The sequence below is a fragment of the Oncorhynchus tshawytscha genome, linkage group LG13, assembly GCF_018296145.1.
Source record: "Oncorhynchus tshawytscha isolate Ot180627B linkage group LG13, Otsh_v2.0, whole genome shotgun sequence".
NCBI classification, from domain to species: domain Eukaryota; kingdom Metazoa; phylum Chordata; class Actinopteri; order Salmoniformes; family Salmonidae; genus Oncorhynchus; species Oncorhynchus tshawytscha.
Window position 1 is genome coordinate 53,430,902 of NC_056441.1, and position 23,956 is coordinate 53,454,857.

Here is a 23,956-nt window from a genome sequence, read left to right on the forward strand (position 1 = left end):
GCTAATGGTGCATTCTGGGATTTGTTGTTTTCGTTCCGGACGGCCTTCGCGAGTATGCGCTTCGTGAACAGCATCAGTTGCGTCTAAAAAGCGAATTTTGACTGCACACAGACCATGGTTTATATTAATCAACACTCTATGTAAAAGAAGATATATTTACAAAGGTACCGATATGCGCAGCCCAGATCATCGCGAATCGAGCTAGATTTAGTGTATCCAGGTCAAAGGTACTATATATTTTTTTGGAACAAAACATGTTGATGCAGGCATGCGCTTTTAGTTAGACTAAGTTAAATTGAGTCATTTATCACTACTCCGAGATCATGCCAAATGAGGTATCTTCATCGAGCGATGATTCAAGTGACACGGAGGAGGTCCCGCAAAAACGGAGAAAGCAGGGTAAGTTATTTTCTAGCTTAACTAGCTAACTTAGCTAATGTTAGCCACTCCAATCAACCCCATCAAAGCTGATGCATTCAATGCTGATTTCCCAAACACACACACACAGAGTATGTTCACTTAGCTAGCTATCTAGCGAATAACAATAACTATGTCTCAACCCTCAGCTTCAAGGTATCAGTGTCCAGCTGATTTTGTGGCATTTACCCACAAACCCTGTGCCAGTACCCTCATCGAAAGGCTTCGTGATGACAACACAGAATTATGGCTAATCAAAGCTCCCAGCGGTTTCAACCCGGACAGGTTCCATTTATTTGAATTATCTTAGAAGAGGCATGATTCACTTCTAATAACAGACAGGGAAATATCTAACAAAGTCCTCAGCATTTCTCTGTCTGTTATTAGAAGTGAGTCACTGTCCACTTCCATTGCTTTACACCCACATTGTCTACATCTGGTGTGCCTCTTAGCACACTGTCTTGACTGTCATCTCTCTCTCCTCCCTCCCAGTTTCAGCAGTCTGAAGATGCCTCTGTCTGGGCTGCAGACCATGCAGGCCCCTGCCCAGCAGGCGCGGGGCAGTGGTGGGAATTCCGGGCAGATCTATAGCGTGCTGGGTGGGCCCTCTGGTGCCACAGACCTCCACCTCCTCACCAGCCACCGCCAGAGGCTCGACTCGGTGGTCTGTGCCCCGACCTTCAGCGGCCTCCTCAACATCTGTGAGAGCTACGGCGACTGCAGCACCAACCAGACCACCATAGCCATCCCAGCCACCCCGGCCCCCACCGTGCCCCCGGGGCTCCGCCTGCGCTTCCAGCCTTTCGGAAGCAGGACCCCCACCCTCTCCAGAGTAATGGAGGATACACTGGATACTCCGCTGCCGTCTTCACGAGAGACGCCTCTCAGGGTCACACTGGACCCGGGGGAGGAGAGGAAGAGCAAGAAGAAAAAGAAGAGGAAAGACAAACTTATAAAGACTGAGGAGGAGGAGGAGGAGGTGGTGGTCAGGGTGAAGCAGGAGCTGCTACACATGAGCCCAGAGGAGTCCTATGAACTTCCTGGGCAGGAAGCTGAACTCTCAGAGGAGAAGAGGAGGAAGAAGAAGAAAAAGAAGGATAAGGACAGAGGAGAGGCAGAGGGAACTGTAGATTCGTCTTTTAATGTAATTAAACAAGAGGTGGAAGTAAAAGTTGAACCAATGGACAATTCCTATGGTGACGTTGAAGATTCTGGAAAAAAGAAAAAGATAAAGAAAAACTAGCATGACGATGACGAGTCTGTTGTTTTTACCGTCATCTGGTTTTGTGAAGTTATGCTATGATATAATTGTATTATTCAATTAGGCACTTCAACAAATAATTATTATACTACTGTACTGTCATTTTGTTTTTTGGGGGGGAAATGTTATTGTCTAATAAAACCTAGACAGTAACACATAAGTCTTCAGACTTGTGCCCCTTTATTCACACTGAACAAAAATATAAACGCAACATGTAAAGCGTTTGTCCCATGTTTCATGAGCTGAAATAAAAGATCCCTGACATTTTCCATACGCACAAAAAGCAAATTCTTCTCATTTTGTGCCCAAATTTGTTTACATCCCTGTTAGTGAGCATTTCTCCTTTGCCAAGATAATCCATCCGCCTGACAAGTATGGAATATCAAGAAGCTGATTAAACAGCATTATCATTACACAGGTGCAGCTTGTGCTGGGGACAATAAAAGGCCTCTCAAATGTGCAGTTTCGCTACACAACGCAATGCCACAGACTTCTCAAGTATTGTGTGAGTGTGCAATTGGCATGATGACTGCTGGAATTGAATGTTCATGTCTACCAAAAGCTGCTTTCAAAGCTGATTTAGAGAATTTGGCATCACGTCCAACCAGCCTCAACCGCAGACCACGTGTAACCACCCCAGCCCAGGACCTCAACATCCGGCATTTTCACCCGCGGAATCTTCTGCTTCTTTTCTGTTGAATGTTACTTGAAGAACTGAATACCATGAAAATACTGTACCTATTAATGCTTGAGGGAGAAGTGTTCAGCATAAATGGCTATCAAATGTAAATGAATGTGTAGATAATTGATTGCTGTAGATGAAACTGGGATTGCACAACTGAAGAATTTCTGCACAAACTGTCAGAAACCGTCTCAGAGAAGCTCAACTGTATGCTCGTCATCCTCACCAGGGTCTTGACCTGACTGCAGTTAAATGTCGTAACTGACTTCAGTGGGCAAATGCTCACCTTCGATGGCCACTTTCACACTGGAGAAGTGCTCTTTACGGATGAATAATGGTTTCAACAGTACCGGGCAGATGGCAGGCAGCGTGTGTGGGTGAGCGGTTTTCACATTGTAAACAGAGTGCCCCATGGTGGTGGTGGGGTTATGGTTTGGGCAGGTATAAGCTACAGACAACGATCATAATTGCCTTTTATCAATGGCAATTTGAATGCACAGAGATACTGTGACGAGATCCTGAGGCCCATTGTCGTGCCATTGATCCACTGCCATCACCTCATGTTTCAACATGATAATGCCCCATGTCACAAGGATCTGTACACAATTCCTGGAAGCTGAAAATGTCCCAGTTCTTCCATGGCCTGCATACTCACCAGACATGTTACACATTGGGCATGTTTGGGATGCACAGGTTCCGCCAATATCCACCATCTTCGCCCAGCCATTGAGGAAAAGTGGGACAACATTCCACAGGCTACAATTCACACCCGGGTCAACTCTATGCAAAGGAGATGTATCACGCTGCATGAGGCAAATGGTGGGCACACCTGATACTGACTGGTTTTCTGATCCACACCCCCTACCTTTTGTTTTAAGGTGTCTGTGACCAACAGGTGCATATCTGTATTCCCAGTCATGTGAAATCCATAGATGAGGGCCTAATGAATTAATTTCAATTGACTGATTTCTTTATATGAACTGTAATTCAGTAAAATCTTTGACATTTTTGCGTGTTGCGTTGATATTTTTGTTCGTTGTAGTGAATTTACCCTCAATGTTACCATTAACTATTGATTCTGCTGCAGTCCTGCAGTACTCTTGCTCCACAGGCAGATGGTGCTGTAGTTCTTCTCTCGTCACCGGCCACAGATGCGGTCGGTTGCCTCTCAGCCTGCTCTTACTCTGCACTGGAGTATGGTCCTGTTTTCTAATGAGTTCAGAGACACCTCTGGTGCTATCCAACTCGATGTCTGTACTTTCCTCCCACTACACCACCCCCTGCATGTATGCCTCACTTACTCGCTGCAAGTCTGTGGTAGTGTCGCATTTCCTTCTTTTTTTCGGACACTTTACTGTATTTTTTAAAGTTGCATTTGGGTTTGTGAGTGAATTATGAGCCGTGAACAAAATAACGTTGAATAGGCTACATGTTCAATTCAATTCTTCGTATAAAAGGTTATGTAATTGTTAAAATATATATATATATTATTTTGTACATTAATATTTTTTTTTTTAAACTTGCATGGAAGTTCTGGTCATCAGAATTCTTTCTTGGTTCTTGATGCTCAGAGAGTATCTCAAAGACAACAACAGCTGCTATTTTATAACTCTGGTATGGAGGGCATAGAACTTTGATGTTGGATCAAACCTTATGCGAGATGTCTATGTATTCTCACAGATACGTGCAATGTGTGTGTGTTTGGGATCTGCTTCAGGTATGGTGTTGCAGATAACTTGGCTCCTAGCTAGTGGGTTACACAACAGGTAAACAGCAGAACATTGACTCCTGTTCTGTGGGTGTCTCCTACACACACCGCTACTCACCTTTGCTGTCTCACAGGCTAACACTTTTCACCATGGCTGGTTATTTGTCCGTTTCCATTTGACCCACTTGAGAGCAGTCGAATGTCCTCCAGCAAGAAACCAAGATGGACACTATCATTCTGGTGCCTGTGTCTTCCTCCACATTGTGCACACGGTCATTATTGTTCAGTGGATTAGCCATAGGGTCACCAGTCCAAGTCACAGCTGGGACAATGAGGCCCTGAAGTGAAGAACCTGGATGTGAAACAGAAATCTAGTCGAACTCTATGTTCTCGTCTATCTCTATGCGTTGATGTATTGTTTAATGGGGATAGATCTGCTATAGGCGCAGCAGGTTGCTTGAACAGTAAGTGCCGTCTGGCAAAGCAGATGAATAATTGAATGCAGTCTGAAGTTTAGATACAACGTGTCCAGACTACAGAGCAGGATTGGGCCCTGCGCGCCCCAACCGATGCAAATTTGGGGGGAGGGAGAGGGGAGCGACTTGTGGGGGTAATGCATTGGAGAACCAATCTCGCCTGCTGTACCCACCCCCTCCTTCTCTTCCCCCCTCTTCCCTCCTCCCTCCCCATCACTGCAGCGATTCCCTCTCCCCCGTCTCCCCCTGTACTGCTCTCCTTTTCAACCAGCGCGCTCCAGCTAGCCTGCTGCAATGTGAGGGTTTCCATGGCAACGCAGTCCTGCCAAGGACCATGGTGCTCTGCTCTGTGGCGATGGAGAGAGAAAGCGAGAGAGAGAGGGATTGGGCTCATCAATGTATTATATGTGAGCTCCACCACTTCGGGCATGCTAAGATTGCTGTCTCGGAAAGCTGCAGTTCCCCCCTGCTTTCCTCTCTGTCCTTTTCTTTGCAAGCCCATAACACTCAGCGTTTTGACGGCGATTAAAGTGCATGGATCGATGCAGAGAGAAATGGTCCATCGGTTTAAGGATGACAGTGAAATTGGTCTGTGTTTCTTAAATGCAATGAGAATTGGTCTTGCGTTCTGGCGGTGTTTGCCCTTTGATGAATAAGTGCCTCCCTGACATTGCTTTGGCTGCAGGAGAGTGCCTCCAAAACAAGTCTTACCACACCAGCAACTTCATTGCATACTAATGCCTTAACATGACGCACACTCAAGCAGCCCTCCCATTCATAGAGCAGAAATATGTCATTGAACCGAATAGGCTAAGGCCGCCTCTGCAATATAGAAAGAAACACAATACAGAAGTACTGATGCGTAATATTTGAACGTTTTGAATGCACACTGTCTTCTGAATTAAAGACGTTCTGTCAATGGAGACAAACCTTGTACCGTTGATCAGGTGTACGAGGGTTTGGGAAGCTGTCGCTGATGATGTTTGGGGTCTTTCTCGTCTCCTGGGCCTTCTGTTCATTTGAATGGGCCCCTCTTGTCTGCTTCTTTTCTGTTGAATGTTACTTGAAGAAGTGAATACCATGAAAATACTGTACCTATTAATGCTTGAGGGAGAAGTGTTCAGCATAAATGGCTATCAAATGTAAATGAATGTGTAGATAATTGATCGCTGTAGATAAAGTGATTGAAAAAATAAGTATTTAGATTTGATTAGCCATTCAAATGAACAAACCTTCAATGGGGGATGGTCTGCACTGAGGAAATTCTGTTGCTATGCACTAACAGACAAGTCAAATCAGATGTATGCTGTGAAAGCAGCCCGAGCTGTCTTTGCAGCCAGTCTCCATGACAACCTCAATGCTATTTCCCTCATTGTTGCCTTGGACCAGCGTTAGATATGCTGAAAGCGTCTCTTGGACCCTAATTCGTAAAAGCCTGCAAGTCCTTCTTTGGGTTTGCATGTATTCATAGTTGTCATTCCCAGGTGGCAGTGTAGACTTCTGGAGGAACTGGACAGCAGAGAGAGACAGCAGTCCCCTCGGGGAGAGACAAGTCCTTGCCTTGACCTTCACAGTGGCAGGGAAGAAGGAGCAGTGAGCAGTTCAAACCATACACTGGAGACTAAGACACCTAAAAATCAACCTTGTTGTTGTTGTCTGCATGCTGTACAGTGCCACTACACGCTGTGACATTAGCCATACGTTACTGCAGAACATTCACTGCTTCAATCCAACATATGAACTATTTCCAAATCGGCGCCATCTAAACATTTGTCACTTGAGTTTGCTCATATGTAAGGTATGGAATGGAATGTGTATATGTATTGTACACCTTAAGACACATACTGGCATAAAATATACATAATATTGGTGGGATGTTATTAAAACATTCAGTAAATATTGAATATGGGCAGTAATGTGGGTTACTTTTGTTCAAGAATGACTACGTTGACTTGAATTCAGTGAAATATACCACATAACTACAGTCCATTGTTACCGTAATTCCTCCTGTATTCAGAGTGGACGGCACAGCTGGACAAGCTGTGCAGGTTAAGTGCTTTGCTCAAGGGCAGAGCAGCACTTTCTTCTCCTGGGACTTCACATGGAACAGATGACACCATACCTTAGTCCGTAAGAATGCACCAACTCACTGTCTCTAATGCAGTCTGACATTGGCATCATTTGCGATCTTTCAAGACGTCATAGCATCTCATTTAACAGAAGGAATCAAACCTACATTGTTAGCAACAATGTGTACTATACTATTTAATTTATCACGTCATATACAGCCCTAAAAAAATGTTGTAGCTAATTCAACTTAGTATGAAGGTTCAATGTGTTTTTAGCAGTGTAGCTAATTCAACCTTGTATACATTGTCATACCAGCTCAGTGTGTTTTAGTGGTGGATGAGGTTTGTTTGTGTTTGTTGTTGACAGTTTTGTCTCTTTGTGTGGCCTGGGGGACCGTTGTCAGAGGCCAGGTTTCAGGGGCCAGGGCGCATGATGAGGAGCACGTAACCTGTTGAGGAGGGCCACCGCTGCCCCTGCCATCCCTGCTGTGCACCCATCTGCCGCTGGGCAGCAATACGCCCACATGGTTCCGTCTGTCCAGTAGCTCAACACCACACACACGCACACGTACATGTCTTCACCCACCATCTCCATGTTGTTTTAGGGGTGAACTAGATAAATGGGGAAGTGGAAGAGGAAAATGGGTCACGGGTGCTTTATATACCTCCTCCATGTGTATGGTTTAACCTTCAAGTGCTTGCTGCTGTCGCTGGAACGGTGGACGGGCATTTTATGTGACTCAAAGTGGAAACCCTAGAGTGGGATCCACTGACAAATATGACAGAGGCTTTTTCCTCCAGCCATGTTCAGTATTACAGTATGCATGAAGCTTGAACCAGAAGTTTTGGTTCAGAATAGTATCACATTTGAATTAAGTGGGTCAAGATTGCAGCAGGCTAACTTTTTCCCTTAAATAATCACTGATTTAGTCGTGGATATTAACATATTAGTGGACCTACAATCAGAGAGTACCCAATACATTTTAGTATGATAGTAGCAGAAATGTATCTAGGCTGAAACTGGACTTTCTCACATTATTCTGCTTCTCAGAAAGCAGGCTCCATAATCTGAGTTATGTAAAAAAGGATTATGTCTACTGCAAGTATTGCATAAATAACCCTGTCATTCTAAATTCTCTCTGTGATGTTCATCCATTATTTTGTATCCCTGGGCAATACACAGGTGACCCTTCAATCCTCAGCCTTAAAAGTCAGTTCAGTTTACAATTGATCTATTTTTATAAGTGATTTTGCTTCCAGATGTCAATTATCTAACCATTATGTTTCGCCGTGGTCTCCGGGGGGGAATAAATAGCAGTCGTTTAATTTTCCTGCCCACTTTATCTGATTTGATTAGTCTGACTTATTGAATGGCCATAAAGCCTATAATAACTTGGATGGGTTCAATCTAAAGGGCTAGTATTATTTGTGTCCTACTTAATATGTCTAGTCTATGACCTTCCCCAGTTGAATAATATCTTACCTCATGTACTTTATTCAACCTTTACCTTCTTGTCCCTGTGTGCCTGCTCAAGTTAAAGTAGCAGCTCCTTGCCCATCAGCCTATGGAGTAAAATCCACACAACGGCCTCAGTCTGTCTCAAACTGGGCCAAGTCATTTTGAGCTCCCCTGGCTTCTCCTTAATGGTTCATTGGCATGCTGCAGAATCTTCCATCTGCGGCCTTCTAAGTGTCAGGCCAGGGCTCCTTAGAAAGGTAAAATATGTTTGTGTTTCTGGAGGCTCGAAAAAAGACTAATGCGTGCCTCTAGGGTTAAAGCGATCCTTGGAAAGTCCCTGGGTGGCAGGTGTACAGTGTACGTCTGTAGCGGGACATGAAGCCAGACGTCAGGTGATGGAAGAGTGGTCGTTTGGTGTCGAAGGAATTTGAATTTCACCATGCAGTCTGTATCGACCAGTGTAGAGTACCTAATAGTACCCTGTAGTCTCTGTGATCGATTAGCAAGCCCTGGCTGGAACTCATTACTAAGAAAATGGGTGAGTCAGTGTGCATTTAATATTCCTGACTGCTTTGATTTGTAATTGTTCAAATTAGCTGTATAACACAAATTGCTGGAACAATGACTATACATGGTACAGCTATGGTTGATAATCTATTATGTGAGCATTTATAAAGTACAGTATATGCCGCTCCCTTTGGGTAATTTAAATGAAACAAAGTATCGTATACAAAGACAGTTCAGGACCGTACAAACATTAAGATATCAAAGCTATTGAAAGGACTGAAATGAATGATGCCATTGTTGCTTCCCTCTACGAAACATTAGTTTCGTGCTAATTACCTGATGTCATTACAGAGTGTTCCTTTGTCCATTGGTATCATAGTAGTTCAGATTTCCTGCAGGTACTACATGCCAAATCATTTCAGATGGGCTCATTAATAAAACACACACACACACACAGAGTATCATCGGTTGGAAAATGATATGCACCCAAAAAACATTCTCATTATGCAAATCCACTTTCAATCGACCCAGGCTCAGAATTCTATTGGTATGCTGTATGTGCTGTCGCCCACTCTATTTCCCTGTAGGGTCATGTTGATACTAACCACACAGAGACAGTTCACACATAGGATACTGGAATAATACAGCAGGCACTGCTTAGGCTTCCCTTATATACCGTAGAAAATGTATTTATTAAAGCATATGCTCAAGAACTGAAAAACAACAACTGCAAGATTGCAGAACATATCTTGTACCATAAAATTGATAAAGGAATCACTGTACACGCCACAGTGTTTTAAAATCACAGCTTTTGCATCGCAATTTAAATGTATTTATTCTCATATTTATTTATGCACATAATAATCAAACATTCATGACATTTAAAATACTTTTTGGAATAGTTAAGAATGAAATGTGTTTCTTATTTTAAACTTAATCTGTGATGTTGGTTAGAAATATCACAACAGCAAAAAATAAAAACATACAAAAACGTACAATCATTGTTCAGTATTTTGCTTATCTGACTGGCATAAATTATTAAATCAATTTGATTTAAAGATAATTATCAACCAGATGGAATACATTTTGGTCTGTGGAATAAATGCTCTGAAATATAATCTACAAACTGGCCGTGAAGCAAAGTACCATCATTATAAAATCATTGGCTACACCTGTCCTTACATAGGCCCGTCTCATACCAATGCAACTACCTGTGGAACGGCCTATTACACTGTAACAGGCTAGTAAGTTCAATGTCTATGTAACGTAAAGTGTTGCCAAAGGACAATAGCCAGTTTCCACTTTAGTTACTTAGGATGCGGGAATAATTTTAACATTGTTGCTAGTCAAAGATGGACAGCTCTTGTACCAGTACAGATGGCAAGTTTTAGTGAGAGAGGTCCGTTGAGGTTTTCTCCAACCTTGGGGTTTGTTGTAGCTCAGTGGTTTGAAGTTTATTTCCAGGCCCAGGAATTTGATATAACTTTTATGATGAATACTTGTTAAATGCATAGAAGGTACACGCAAATGGAAGACAGCAACAACTGAATGCTGAAAGACAAGTGGTGATTTAGTTTCAAGATTTCAGCCTTGTGACAGTCTACAAATGTGTATCTTCCTTCAACCAAAGACAAAGCATTAGTTTCCTAGACAAACATGCAATAAGTAGATGAAAACATTCAAGAGATAACCCAAACATTGACCTGAGTCCCTGTAAAATTGCCAAAATTCTGGTATAACTGTTAGAACACAAACTTGGTCTTCCACAGGCAGTCGAAATACAAATAGCATTCTGTTTGTCAAAAATATACATTCCAATTTCAGATTTAATTAAATGACAAATAATCTCCTTTATCAGCCACTACTTTCAAATCTGATGTCGTCTAGAATTGAAAATGTGTCTTCCCTAATTTTGATACAAAATATTGCATTAAAAATACATTTATCTATTGATTCAAGCGGAGGGAAGGGTGAAATTGTCATTAATATAAACACAGGATAAAAGTACTCCCTAATTTAAAGTCAATCAAATGTCTATGTACCTATGCTAATTCTTAGTCAGAATTTTCTCTGCAATTCTTGGTCAGAGCTTTCTCTTAACTCATGGTGAAAACATGTCGTAAGGGAACAAATCTCAAACATTGGCTGTTACGACACATTATTATTCTTATCCTCTGTATCAACCCGTGCCTGGAATAGCCACGCACAAGAGAATAGAAATGAGCTTCCATGGATTTCAATTAGGCAGTATAGCACTGTGATTTGCCAAGGATGAAGTGCTTGTGTGTTCTATCAATTCAAAACATATGTTGTTTATTCTGGCAAATGCACAGCCCCCTTACCAGCGACCTAGGTAACAGCGCAGTAGGGTGCGAGTGGACATGGGTGTGATGTTGCAGACAGAAATCTGAACAGTTACATACAGTAGGTATGGTGGCGTGAGTAATGCTACTGTACTGTAGCCACAGGCAAAGCAGGTTTGATTTACAATCTGATTGTGCAAAACGCAGGTTCAAAATAATTATTAGCAACCCCCCACCCCCGCATTTGTATCTATGGCACATTATAAATCGCTATCATCTTATCTATGAGGGGGATTATCTATATTTTATCCTGTGGACCCCATAGGGTCAAGTCCTGACTGGTTTGTTATTATGATATTATCAATTGGAGTTGATTTTGATGGCCTTGTTCTTAGGTGAGGGTGCAACTAGGTGCACAATCTAGTCCCTCCAGACTCAAGCATACTGTATTAGGGCAAACTCTTTGTCTCTCACTCTCTGTCCTCTGGGACTGAGTAGGATGTTAACCAACACTAGCATCAGCTGAGAAGCAGTGAGTAGAAGCGCCGAGATCTCAGCAACAAGATGCTGTACGAAAGCAACAAGGCATTATGTCTATCCTACCTCTCCTATCTAACTTCCGAACAGGACGAGGGAATTCCATGGGACAGCTGGTCTGGGATTTACAGGGATTCTTGGGCTTCAGATGAACAAGGGGATGGAAAAAGAGCAGCAAGGAGAAGGAAAATCAATACCGCCTCAGGCAGAAGAGATGCACAATTAACAGGATTAGCTGCATTGGCAAAGATGAAGCACAAGCTACCACCACTCCAGTCCCACTGGCAGGAGAGATAGATGGGAGGTATGTGGAGGGGCCTAATCTGTCATTGTAGCGGCTTCACCAGATGCCCAGAGGTTTTCACGTAAAAACACAAGCCACAAATGGGGCTTGCAGAGTTTGAGTGGTATTCCGTAGAGTGAATAATACAATGCAAACACACCCTTTAAAGGGATAGTTCAACCAAATTCCAAAAATTACATATTGGTTTCCTTACCTTGTAAGCAGTCTATGGCCAAGGTATGACAGCAATCCATGCTTTGGCACTGTTTCCACATGCTAAGGTTTTTGAATTTGTGGCATTAAATCCCATTCAAGTCATATGACCGATGTTAGCATTCTTTGCGCATCATTTTCTAAACATATGTGACTTTGTCGAGCTTCACAATCAGTTTTAGATACGTTGGATGATTTGGACATAATGCGTGAAAAATGCTAATATCGTTCCCATGACTGTAATGGGATTTGTGCCACAAATGCTAAAACGTAAAGCACGGATTTCTGTCATCCTTTGCCTGTAGACTGCTTATAGGGTAACAAAACCAATATGTCATTTTGTAATTTGGGGTGACTATCCCATTAACATTCAGTTATTCTCCATTAATCTCATGACTTACCTCCTTTCAGTTCATTGAAGTTCTGGTATGACTACAAAGCTATCAAGGAGACAAAACAAACACATCTACAGTAGCGCCTCGCGAAAGGCACATCAAAGTTCTGACTTTGCTCTACCACATAGATCAGGGGCTCATTACGAACGTTGGGAGGTGTGTGCAGTAAACCATAAATTCTGCTTCATTCTGAACCTTGGAGGTACTTCTTTAGTGTATGGAAGGTTTGCGAGACAGGTTTGGTTTTCAGACCATCCTGTGAATATTGATATGCCTGGAGACTCTGCTGTGCTGCAGGTCAATAAAACAATAGCCAATGCATGGAGAGGTCTAAGCCCATTAGCCAGAAGTTGCTTGGATCTGCCTAAATCCGCCGGTCCGGATAGGTTGGTTGTGGAGACATGGTGAATGTGGGGGTGGTGTTTGCTGGTTGGATGAACTGGTTGGTGCACAGTGATAGTGGGAGGATGAGAATGTCAAAGAGCAACATCTTGATTGTGTCACTTCTAATGTGTTGGGTGTACTGGATGAGGTGAGAGGAGTCCCAACCCTTCCGATTGTTTCATAACCTCTGATTGCTATGCTGCAACCCTCCTGATTTCCTGATGCCCGTTCAGCAAAAACATGGGCATGTCCAACATTGTCCTTCATGTCCTCCTTATATACCTAAATCCTCTTGAAATATACTTTCTGCCTGGGGTAAACGTGTGTTTGTGAAACACCACAATATCAGGTGCACATTGTATTACAGGAGTAGGGGTGTTTAACTTACCTCTTTTGGGGTTTGATTATAGTAATAACTGTATTCGGTCCAATATCAACTGATTTCCAAGCACCTCTTTGAGTATTAACGTGGTAAACCAATGTGTGGGCCTTGATGAATTAATTAGTAAGACTAATGTCTACCTGACAATTAGCTTCAATGGTTTATTTGACCCATTATTACCATGTACAAATGAACAAAACCTTTACAACATTTTGGCATTCATTGGTCCAAAACCTCTCCTCATGGTGACATTAACACGGACACCAACGTTTGTTTTATTATTAGCGTCTAAATGTTGCACGAATTTGACAATGTACCATCCATTCTAACAGTTCAAAAAAATATATTTTCATTGCAAAAAAATAGTACCATGCAATGACTCATAATTACATTAACTCATGTCACAGAAATTGTCGTTGAAATGTCATCATTTAGCAATACGGAATTTGTTTTTGTCCTACACATTCTTTTTCAACAGCGTTGGTCTCATTTAGGTTGTAAACAATACAGTATGTGCACGCTCCTCTAAGTAGGTGCACATCATCCCTCAGAATAATTGCTAAGCAACCATTACATGAACATGGAAATCATCGTCGTCTTTGGGCTCCATAGAAATCATTAGGGCAGAATAAAGTGGGACAACCGCAGAATGCGGGATATAAAGGTAGATCAAGGAGACACCCTGAGCATCACTATTTCTCTCTATCCTCTTGTTTTGAGACAAATCGTTTTCTGATGGGCCTGGCCCCGGCAGCTAGAGAGGATGGTTGAGTATCATGTGGGAAGCAGGTTGACTGGCAACGCGCTCCTTTTGGAAACATGGAGGAGACATGTTAATGTGGATCTGGTCGAGTAGTATGTTATCGATGGAGAACATCACATGGTGATGACGTGTGGTAAGGGATGACTCAGGGATAGGGTAGTGGTGGAGAGTGGTTGGGTGGGAGGGATATGAACGATAGAGTCGGCTCAGGTCACATGATGAAGTTCCAGCTATAACGTCAGGGGATTCCATTGGTGAATGGAAGCCCTCCAGGTTTTAGCTTTGGTGGACATTGGACAGAACACCCACCCACCAAGGGCTGAGATAGCAGCCTTTCCATTCACTCACTCACTCACTCACTCACTCACACACACGCATGCACACACGCACACACACTCACACGTCGCTCATACCATATGGCCCCGCCCCCAGACCGAGCACATGGTTTCAGGCACAAACTTGCAATGTGTTACTTGGATGACTGAGTGTAGTGGGAGGTGAAGAATAAGACAACAGAAGACAGGTGATGCTAAAATGAACATTTATAATGACTGTTGTTGCTGTCGGAAAAGAATAATCCTTAAAAAAAGATGAAATATATATTAGCACTAGATTGCCGACTTCACTGGTAATCCACAAGTCAATAAACACAACTCACTACTTTTTTTTCCTTTTTTTTTTACAAACACAATGCTACAATTACATTAAATATTCAATACTCTTTAAGTCAGTTAATGAATGGTGTTAAAAGCAACCACTAAAATGCTAAAAAAAACAAAAACAATAATTCACCTTTCCAGTCATTCCCTTTTTTCTTGTTGTCTTGTAATTTATTAATAGTATATTATAGGTTGAAAATAAATAGCTCATGAAGTGTTATCAGAAAATGAGGCTGGCAGCATAAAACTTTGTGAGTGGAGCACAAAGCTAAGCAATGATATGGTCAGTCCAGTCTAGCTGTGTCAAATGAATACTTTCAGTCAGTTTAACTCTACTAAATTCACTGAGAGAGATATGTCTCAGTTGGCACTACGGGCACCTTTGTCATGTTGGCATTTACATTCACCAACGCCCACCTACAATATGCCTAATTAACATAATCCTAGTTCTAAACTATATCACTTCTATCATGTAAACCGCAGTAACTCTATTGCACTAAAGAGGCCTCAACTTCCTTTTTGTGGTTTGGTAACGACACGTTTTTTCCCCCCCTAGTCTTGTGTGTCCCACATTTAGTGTAAGGTGCTGAGTCCAGCAAGTTCTCCACATTGATATTTTCTTACACTACAAAGCATTACAATAACTACGACTCACTCTAAGCGGAACAAAACCACCAACGAATACAACTACGGTAGCAAATGTAAACAATTCTATCAGCTCCAGAACTGAATTATCTTTTACGTTTTTATATCATTTTATCTAAGTGGAGATAGCATGGCGATAAACAACAACAAATACAGCAGGTCACACCAATGTCAAGACCACAAGCTACTGTAGCAGAACAAACGAGTAGATGTATGAGGTGCACCTTTCTTTTCCTCTTTCCACTAAGTGGATTTTATGCTGCCGGCCCCATTCTGTTGAACACGCCTCTCTTTACAGCTCAACAAAATCTGACAAAAATATTTACAATGAGAGAAAAATGAAATTGTGGAGAAACAGTTTTTTTGTGTTTTTTTTTTGTCTGTATTTCTTTTGTGGATGATTTTTCATTCTTTATCTCGGTGAATTGCCCCACTGATAAGAAACAAACAAAAAAAATCAAATAATTTCAACTAGAATTGCACAGTCTCAAATAGGTTTGGTGATGGAATGGAGATTTAAGTCCAAACAGTTTGATGAACATAGAAGGGGAGGAAGAAGGTCAATAAAGTTCATGAGGGGTGAAAAGTTCAAAGTTCAGAAGACAGAGGATGGCTGCGCAGCTGACGATTACACTCCTCACACCATTCTGAGTGTGGTTAAATGTTAAAGAAAAAAAATCGTCATTAGAAATGGATTTTTTATTTTTTTTTCCCATCGAAAATCAAATGGAGAGACTTGGGGGGTGAGGAGAGTGACAAGTGCCCCCAACACTATGGCACACAATCAATGATGTCCTGGAGGTTGAAGAGATGATAGAGAATTAGGAAAAGCAGTTTATGAGAGGTAGCCAGCCTTTACCGGGTTAATCCAGGTCTGCTTTTAGCTCGTTTTTGTTTTGTTTTTTTGATCTGTTTCTTTTGGGTAATGTTGAGGCGTCATGACTGACATCATGTTATGGAGGAACATGCTGGCTTCATGGGTGCGTCCAATGGATGTCCAACATACAAGAAAACTCAAAAAAGTTTGGAATGGTACTGTTTTTGTTTGGCACTCGGGAGAAACTCGAGGAGGAGGAGGAGGTGGGGGGGAGGGGGGGGGAGGTTTGGTGGTGTGGCGGGATCGGAGCAGAAGTGTGGGGGAGTGGTTGGAAAAGGAGGGGCAGTGAAAGTGCAAAAAGGAGAAAAGGGGGAGTAAACAGGGTACACATGAATGGCATTTTGTTATAATTGGTCTAGGTTAGAGAGCGTAGTACAAATAAAAAACAGGAAAACAATAAAGAGGAACTGAACAGTGATATGACAAATGCAGTTTAAAATTGCTGGTGCTTCGATGGGGTACAAGCTCAAGAGTGGGACCCTGGGTTCCGTGAATGTCTGGCTACGGGTGGTGGGTGCGGGTGAGAGCGAGGAGGGCGGGGGTTGGGGCATTGTGAGGTTTTGGAGTTGAGCACTAGTAGCCACACACCCACTGAAAATAAATGATGTCACCTGTAGCAGGTGAACCATACGTTTGCATTCCTCTGCACATCACAAAACAGATCTGTTCACCCAGCGACATGGAGACGACACCATGATGCTGACCTACTGCAGACACACAGACACGAGAGCCAGACAATAGCACATGCACAGCAAGTACTACTCTATTGCACAAACCCCCATCTCAGCTTACTCTACAGAGCTATACAGCTATACATGCTGACATTCTATTGCAACTGAGGCATTGCTAGGAACAGGGATGTCAATTTGGTTATAGTTTAAACTGAGTGTCCCTTTTTGACACTAATCTAGATCATTGAACGCTTGAGAAATATACAAAAGGCAAGATCCTGTGTTAAATGAGGAAAAGCTATGTTTTCTTGTGGCTGACCAGCTTTTGTTATTTACAATCCCTTTTTGAGCATGCCGACACCACTCAGTTGTCTAATGGTGAAACTGAATGACAGTTGGGAAATGGACAACATGGGGAATATTGGCAATATTTGTCCTTTTTTTTCTCTCCCTATAACTTTTTGTTGTAGAAAGTGTAATCATGTAATGTGACCAAATTCACCGAATAGAGAGTAAAACACACCTTGTCCCAAATTCTGGAGAGAGACCCAGGGGATTGAGAAATACAAAAGCCGAGCAGCAACAGAGCGTGAAAAAACACGGTGCCTACACACAGCCTAGCTTGATACTTCAAAATACTGTTTCCTTTCAGGAGATGGGGGTTTAAATGAGAACTCTGTCTAAATGAGAAATATAAAGTGCATATTTACATCAAGACAAGAGATCAAGCTCAGAGGGAGCCGGAAGGGTAAACAGATGGTTAGAATGACACTAGGGCCAGATCTGGCCTTACCTGATGTTAGTTATTCACACAAAACACATGGACACTCAAGCCCTGAAGTCATGATCGAAGAGTGATATGCAAACTTATGCAGAGGTGAGTACATTCATGGACAATATCTTGGTATCTATGGTAAAAAGCATAAAATGTGATCCGGAATTAAATAATGCAGTTTTAGTAAAAGAAGCCACAACCAACAACAAAAAAAAAAAACGAATTGTTTCATGTTTGATCAAAAGTTTGTTCCTATCTCTCTAAGAATGTTTAGATGCCTAGACAATGTTCTCACAAAATACTCATCCAGTCATACAATCTAATTACACTGTGGCCTTGCTCTACTGGACGATGTCCCTGCATGTGTTTAGTGAAAAAAACACACGTTTGAAAATGCGTCAAGGAAAATTAAATTGCTTTACCATTGTTGGCATGCAAAGATTTGTCTTCAAAATGAACAAAACACACCGCCTAATTTTTTTTTTGTACAATTTTTGTTTCTTACATTTTTGTTGTCCACGCTTCACTTTGATATCATGCAATATAGACGTGCAAAAAAGATAACATCTATCTCCACAAAATACATTTTCAGAACTATAAAAGGCTGTATTAAGAATGTTAATATCATGTGTATCATTAACCATGCTAATCTATCTATACGTTGATTCTTCTGGCCCAGGAGTCTAAGTACTGTAGAATTCAAGGAAATTTGGATTACTGGCTAACAAGATGGCTCCCTTCCTTCACAATCCCTTATTTTATGTCACATAGTAGTAAAGAGGGCATTAAAAGGTTTAACTAAAAAGCTTATTTCTAAATTTTTTATTGATTTTACTCACACACAAAAAAGTATCTTGTACCATTCCCTTCTATTTACAATTATAAATATGGTTCGTTTGGCACTTTTCACATTATTTTTCTTATAAAAGTATGTTTCCTTTCATGTCATGTTTTTTAAATCACGCGCATTTCCCGTTTCAGTCTTTAAAGATCTATTTTGGCACAGGTTTATTTGTTGAGTTTGTTTTTACAGTAATTATTATCTTATCAGCATGTATAGCATTTAGTACACCTCTGGGAACTACAACATCCTGCTAAACGACCAATCAGATATGTTTTAACTTTATTTTTAGTACATCACTTATTAAATAGCAGCAATTTCACAAATTAAAAAAGTTGTAATTAGGTAAATCTATTTAACATCTAGGTAAATCCAAAGCTTTGACAACAGACAGAATAAAAAGACAATACAAGGACAACATGCTACTACGTATATTGCTTCCAGTACTCATCACATTTTATCTACATCCCCTAAATTACAAACCAAACAAAAATGGACGCCCTAAAACCCCATCATCATGGGGTAATTTTGTTGAATTCGATAAAAAGATAACAAAGCCATCCTTTGACGAACTTTGTTGGCACCTTCTCGTGATCTCCAACGACAGGTATTTGATATCGTTCACATTGATTTGTCACAGTTTTAGTATCGCTTATATCCAGTAATCTCTGTCATTTCTTCATGACTTCAACAAGCAGTATTTCCCTTATTCTACTCGCAATCTATGTGAATGTGTTTATGAATGTACTGTATGTATCTGCCCATGCATTCCAAATGTAGCAAAGTGCTTTCACTCCTGTCAATAACATACAATATAAAATATGGTTTCAAGCCACTGGCCATTGGATTGACAGAATTAAGTCAGCTGGTATCTTTCTCTCTTAGTTGCCTGGTTGCAGGTTATCTTTCCTACTTCCACTGTCACCTACTAATTTGTTCTCACTGCTGCTGGCAAAATGGTCACTAACTAGTCTCTCATGCTCAGCTCTACAATCAAGGGGACGCTGTCCTCTCTACCCTCAAAGCACTAGGAAACTCAGAGAGTCATTGTTTTGGAGTAGTTGTGGTCTGGAAGGGCAAGCAGACATGCATCGCAACACCAGACACTATCACCCATGGAGAGATGTGAGAGGAGGGGCTCTGGGTTGATGTGTAAGAATGGGGTGCACGGCGGTACAAGGGTTGGGGGGGTGAGGAAAGTGGATGGTATTAGATGGGAATAAAGAAGCCTCCTTACCAATCTGTCGAGATACGCGCTTCACTGTCGCTCCAATAGACAATAGAGAAAACGTTCCAATGGCGAATACTAGTGAGAGCTCACCATTGGATAGATTGCAGATTGCATTTTAGGTTAGCCAGCCATTTTCAGTTGGCTAACAGAATATATCAATTTCAACTGTTTGTGAAAACAGCAAATATAAAAAGGGAAGTCGGACGATTAGAGCAACCCTGTCAAAATTGGGATAAAACTCCACATACCTCCAACTATTGTTGTCTTTGAATAGCAAAAGCTGAACATGCACACTTGCCACTCCCCCCCAATCCCATCCTATAATTAGAGACTGTTTCTACAACCACATGACTTTCATTGCCAAACTGAGTCAAAGCGCATCCAAAGCCTCAACCCAGGATCCCGGTTTCAACGTGGTGTTTAGGAACATGAATACTCTTTCCTCGTCTTGCATATCTAATTGAGAACTGACACTGTATTGCAAATAGAGTTCTGTTCATGAGATATGATTAGTCGCCTGGTATTTCATGTGCGTACATTTCCCTGACATAATAACGCACACGCCTGTGACAAAGCTCCCTTACAGAACACAACCCTGACCTCATGGGCAGAGAAAACGATCCCCACACTTCACAGTGCATTAAGATCAACTTCAGTGTACTCCGATTGCAAAAACAAAACAAAAGCAAGATAAAAACAAACAAAATCATAGCAGCTTATAGGTTAGTGGGCAGTATCCATTGCATGGAACGTGTAGTGGGAGGTCCCTGCAGTTTGCCAAAAGCAGAATAACCCACAACCATTAGACTGTCGTTAACGCCCAACAGACCGTGGCACATTACATTCCCCCCGTTCATCGTGGACAGTTGAACACTGCTTGATAAGAGCAAGTATTAGGGGAAAACAACTTCTAAATATGCACTGTGTTCAATACCTCTGCTCGCCACAAGACAAGGCCTGGCAAATTGCATGGACCCTAGTGAGATCAACTTTCTCATCTTCAGTGTTTGTATTTCTCAGTAGTATGTACGTATCCTGGCGGGGCCACCACCTCTAGGTTCTAAGTGCCCCTGTTCCTGGTCTCTCGCCTGGTCTGTCTAGACAGAGTGTTGTTAAGAGTGCCACAGGCAGAAGAGCAGCGCTCGCTGGATATCTCAGTGGAGACGCCTATGGCCCTACAGTCCCGACAACACTTTGGCTTTTCACAATGTTGAGGGACACAGGCTAAACCGGAGGGAGAGACTTCTGAGCTCAGACAACATTGAAACAACTTTGGGTTGGCGTTTTTAGAGCGCTTCGGCCCCTGCCAGAATGTGAACGGTGCTCTTGGGCCCGTTGTGCAAGTGGCATTTTCATTTTGACGCTATCTATGTATATACTGTAGAGACTAGTCTGCTTGATTTCACCGTAATCTGCCGTGTAGATATGTTATAATCCCTTTATAGCACTGAAATAGCATCACAGGGTGTGTGTGTGTGTGTGTGTGTGTGTGTGTGTGTGTGTGTGTGTGTGTGTGTTGAAATTGAATATTTACTGTCCTGCTCTTTGCTGGATATCAAAGTTGACCCTTACTCTTCATCATCACTGCTGTGGTGCTTATGCTCCATTTCTTACTGGACTTAAATAAGACATGCTGTATATTACACTATGTGACATGTTATTAAATCCACTTAAATGAAACAAATCAAATCAAAAATAGTCTTTTACATTCATGTCAACCTGAATTTACAGATAAAAAAATGAAATAAAAAAAATGAAAATACCAAACGTTATGGGCGAAATCATATTCATAAATAATGACGATGATATCGATAATAATCATAATAATAATAATCATAATATCAGACTGCAAACCGTGTTGAGAAAAATGCCCCGACCTCTATATGTACTCTTGCACTACGCTAGAATTCTGACCCAATGAGATGCACCATGCGTCTCTGCCTTCGTCCTACGTACGAAACACGAGCATCCCGGATATATAAATACGGAGCGTGGCATAGCATGCATCTGGTTAAATCAGAACCTACGGCGCGAGGCTATAGGGGGTACGAGGATAATCCATGTGTGGAAGCCTTGTGCACATCTCTCCCCCTCCTTTGCTCAAAACAGAGTGGGGGTGGCTGGGAGAGGGGCGAGGGATCGGGGCATGGAGGGGTATGTCATCAACTACAGGGATTTTCCTTAGATCTCTAATCAAGCACTGGTTTGCAGTCTTTTCAGACCCTTGTAGGGGCAGGGCAAAAAGTGGGGGGCAGGGTAAGGGGAAAATTGAAATTGAAGGCAAATCTGAAGAAAAACATCAGTGAGCTACACAGGAATGGGGGTGGGGCTGATTCCATGGGGGTCGGCCCCCAGTACCCCCACCGCCCCCCTTTTCCAAACTGCAGCGCGGCAGCATGCCAGTTTAAAATCGCATTCACCACTGTCCGGAGAATACACAAACAAACAAAAAAACAAAAGAACTAGAAAACAAAACAAACAAAAAATCCCGAAACATCAAGACTTAAGTAATAAAACCGTATTTACATTTTACACCTTATTTTCCTTTGTTTTCCGCGGTACACTTTCACCTCTCTCCCCGAGTGAATTTTTGCGTCGCATCATTTTTTGAATACTGAAACACCAAAAAAACGGGCAGACGATTCCTTCCAACATTCTTGCTCTCCTCTCCCTTTCTCTCTCCCTTTGCAATCCTCCCCAAGCCCCCACTCGTTTTCTTCCTTTCCATTCTCATTTTCTAGCCCACCTTCTGTGGGTTGGTGGCGCGCACACCCTGCTCATACGTGATCCGTTGGCTGATCAGATACTGAGCTGCCTGCGTTGACGCCGGAGAGCCGGTTATGGTAACTTTACGGTTCCGGGTGCCGGGAATGAACTCTCCCTTTTTGGAGATCTGGATCCGGGCTCCAGTCAGCTCCTGGTACTCCACTAGCGTTTTCCCTCCTTTCCCCAAGATGGCTCCTACCAGGTTTTCGGGAACAGCGATCTCCACCACGTCCTTGGCCCCCTCCTGCATCTGCTTCTCAGTGGCCATCAGGGATTGTGCCATCAGCGGGGACGAGGCGCTCAGGTAGCCGTTGGTGGCCCCAGTGGCCGCGGCCAGCGAGCCCAGGGTGAAACCTCCCAGGGAGGCGGCTTGGTGGCTTGCGCTGGTGGAGGCATCGCTAGCATAGGACGCCAGGAGGTTAGCAGCAGCAGCCGCGGCGGGGTTAGCGCTAGCCGCTACGGCAGCCAGGACTCCTGAGGCTGCGGCGGGGTTGAGCCCCAGGCCCAGGGAGTTGGTGTTGTAGCCGTAGCTGGCTAACGTGTTGAGGGCCGAGGTGATGGTCAGGAGGTCGTTGCCTGAGAAGCTGGGACCCATAGTGGTGGGGAAGCCGCCCATACTCTGCATGGTGGCCTGACCCAGGAGGCTGGAGGCTGTGGCAGCGGCGGCAGCAGCAGCAGCGGGGTTCACCTCGGCTGAGTTGGCGTAGGGGGAGCCCGTGGGGTTGGAGTTGGCCACAGGGCCAGAGATGTTGGAGTAGCTGATGTTGAGGCAGCTGCTGCTCTGGGGGTCCTCTTGGATCTTCTGAACGATGATCTCCACGGCTTTACGGTTCTGCTCGGGCTCTCCGCTAATGGTGACCACGCGCTCCTGCAGGTTGATGCCCTCTGGTTTTTGGGAGAGCTGCACCCAGGCGCCCGACTGCTCCATGACGGCCTTGACTGTGGCTCCACCTTTACCAATGATCAGACCTGCTGTGCTGTTTGGTACTATCAGCTTGGCCTGGGGAGAGGAGCAGAGAGAGAGAGGACATAGAGATGGTTAACGCGCTGCTTTAACATTGTATCTCCACATGACAGAAGTGTGATATCAATTGAATGGAGGAAGGGACTGGGCGAGGGAATGGAAGAAAAGAGATAACCAAGATAAGACCTTGAAATAGCCCGGAACAATGGAGGACGTAAGATAACCAACAAAGAGTGAAAATAGGGAATATATGTTAGAAATACCTGACAGACAGAGAAAAAGAGAGTGAATCGAGCTTGAAATAGAGGGGGCTAGTTAAAAGGGGGAAAAAAGCACAAAGGGGGGGATACACTCAAGATATTTTTTTTATGGCGTAGCATAGGGGAAAAATAAGAGTGAGTTGTTTTTACTCCTTCAACCAAACATTATAACATTGACAGAGAGAGTAGTTTCTGGAAAGAAAGGGAGAGAGAAAGAGTGTATTTTGTCTCTTTGTTTCCGAGCTGTGAATCTATGGTTATAAAGAGGCTCCTGGTGAAAAGCATCTACTCCCAGGGGTCAGTGTTACCATGGAAACACAGCTCCAGCATTCAAGGGGTACTGAAAGGGAGTCGAAGCGATGCGTAGCAACTAGACCCCCCCCACCAAATTCACACAAGCGTGCACGCACACATACACACTCAACAAT

At 42.9% G+C, this 23,956-nt stretch overlaps 2 protein-coding genes across 3 annotated transcripts in view; one reads left to right on the forward strand and one right to left on the reverse strand.

Moving 5' to 3' along the window:
- Positions 1-30: 30 nt before the first annotated feature.
- LOC112265128 (DNA-directed RNA polymerase I subunit RPA34) lies at positions 31-1,947 on the forward strand. The gene is made up of 3 exons (XM_024442189.2): positions 31-399; positions 567-702; positions 910-1,947. The coding sequence occupies exons 1-3, from the start codon at positions 324-326 to the stop codon at positions 1,658-1,660; spliced, it is 963 nt and encodes a 320-aa protein (XP_024297957.1). The 5' UTR covers positions 31-323; the 3' UTR covers positions 1,661-1,947.
- Positions 1,948-13,222: 11,275 nt separating this feature from the next.
- LOC112265129 (RNA-binding protein Nova-1) overlaps positions 13,223-23,956 on the reverse strand; it is a 55,041-nt gene continuing 44,307 nt past the window's right edge. For both annotated transcript variants that reach the window (XM_024442191.2, XM_024442190.2), the window contains one exon: positions 13,223-23,304. In XM_024442191.2, the coding sequence (XP_024297959.1) occupies positions 22,276-23,304 (1,029 nt within the window). In that variant the 3' untranslated portion in view covers positions 13,223-22,275. The remainder of the gene's footprint in view (positions 23,305-23,956) is intronic.

Coding starts and splice junctions, on each gene's coding strand:
- LOC112265128 (XM_024442189.2), top strand. CDS start 324: ATGCCAAATGAGGTATCTTCATCGAGCGATGATTCAAGTGACACGGAG. Junction 400..566: donor GCAAAAACGGAGAAAGCAGG/GTAAGTTATTTT, acceptor CTCAACCCTCAG/CTTCAAGGTATCAGTGTCCA. Junction 703..909: donor AGCGGTTTCAACCCGGACAG/GTTCCATTTATT, acceptor CCTCCCTCCCAG/TTTCAGCAGTCTGAAGATGC.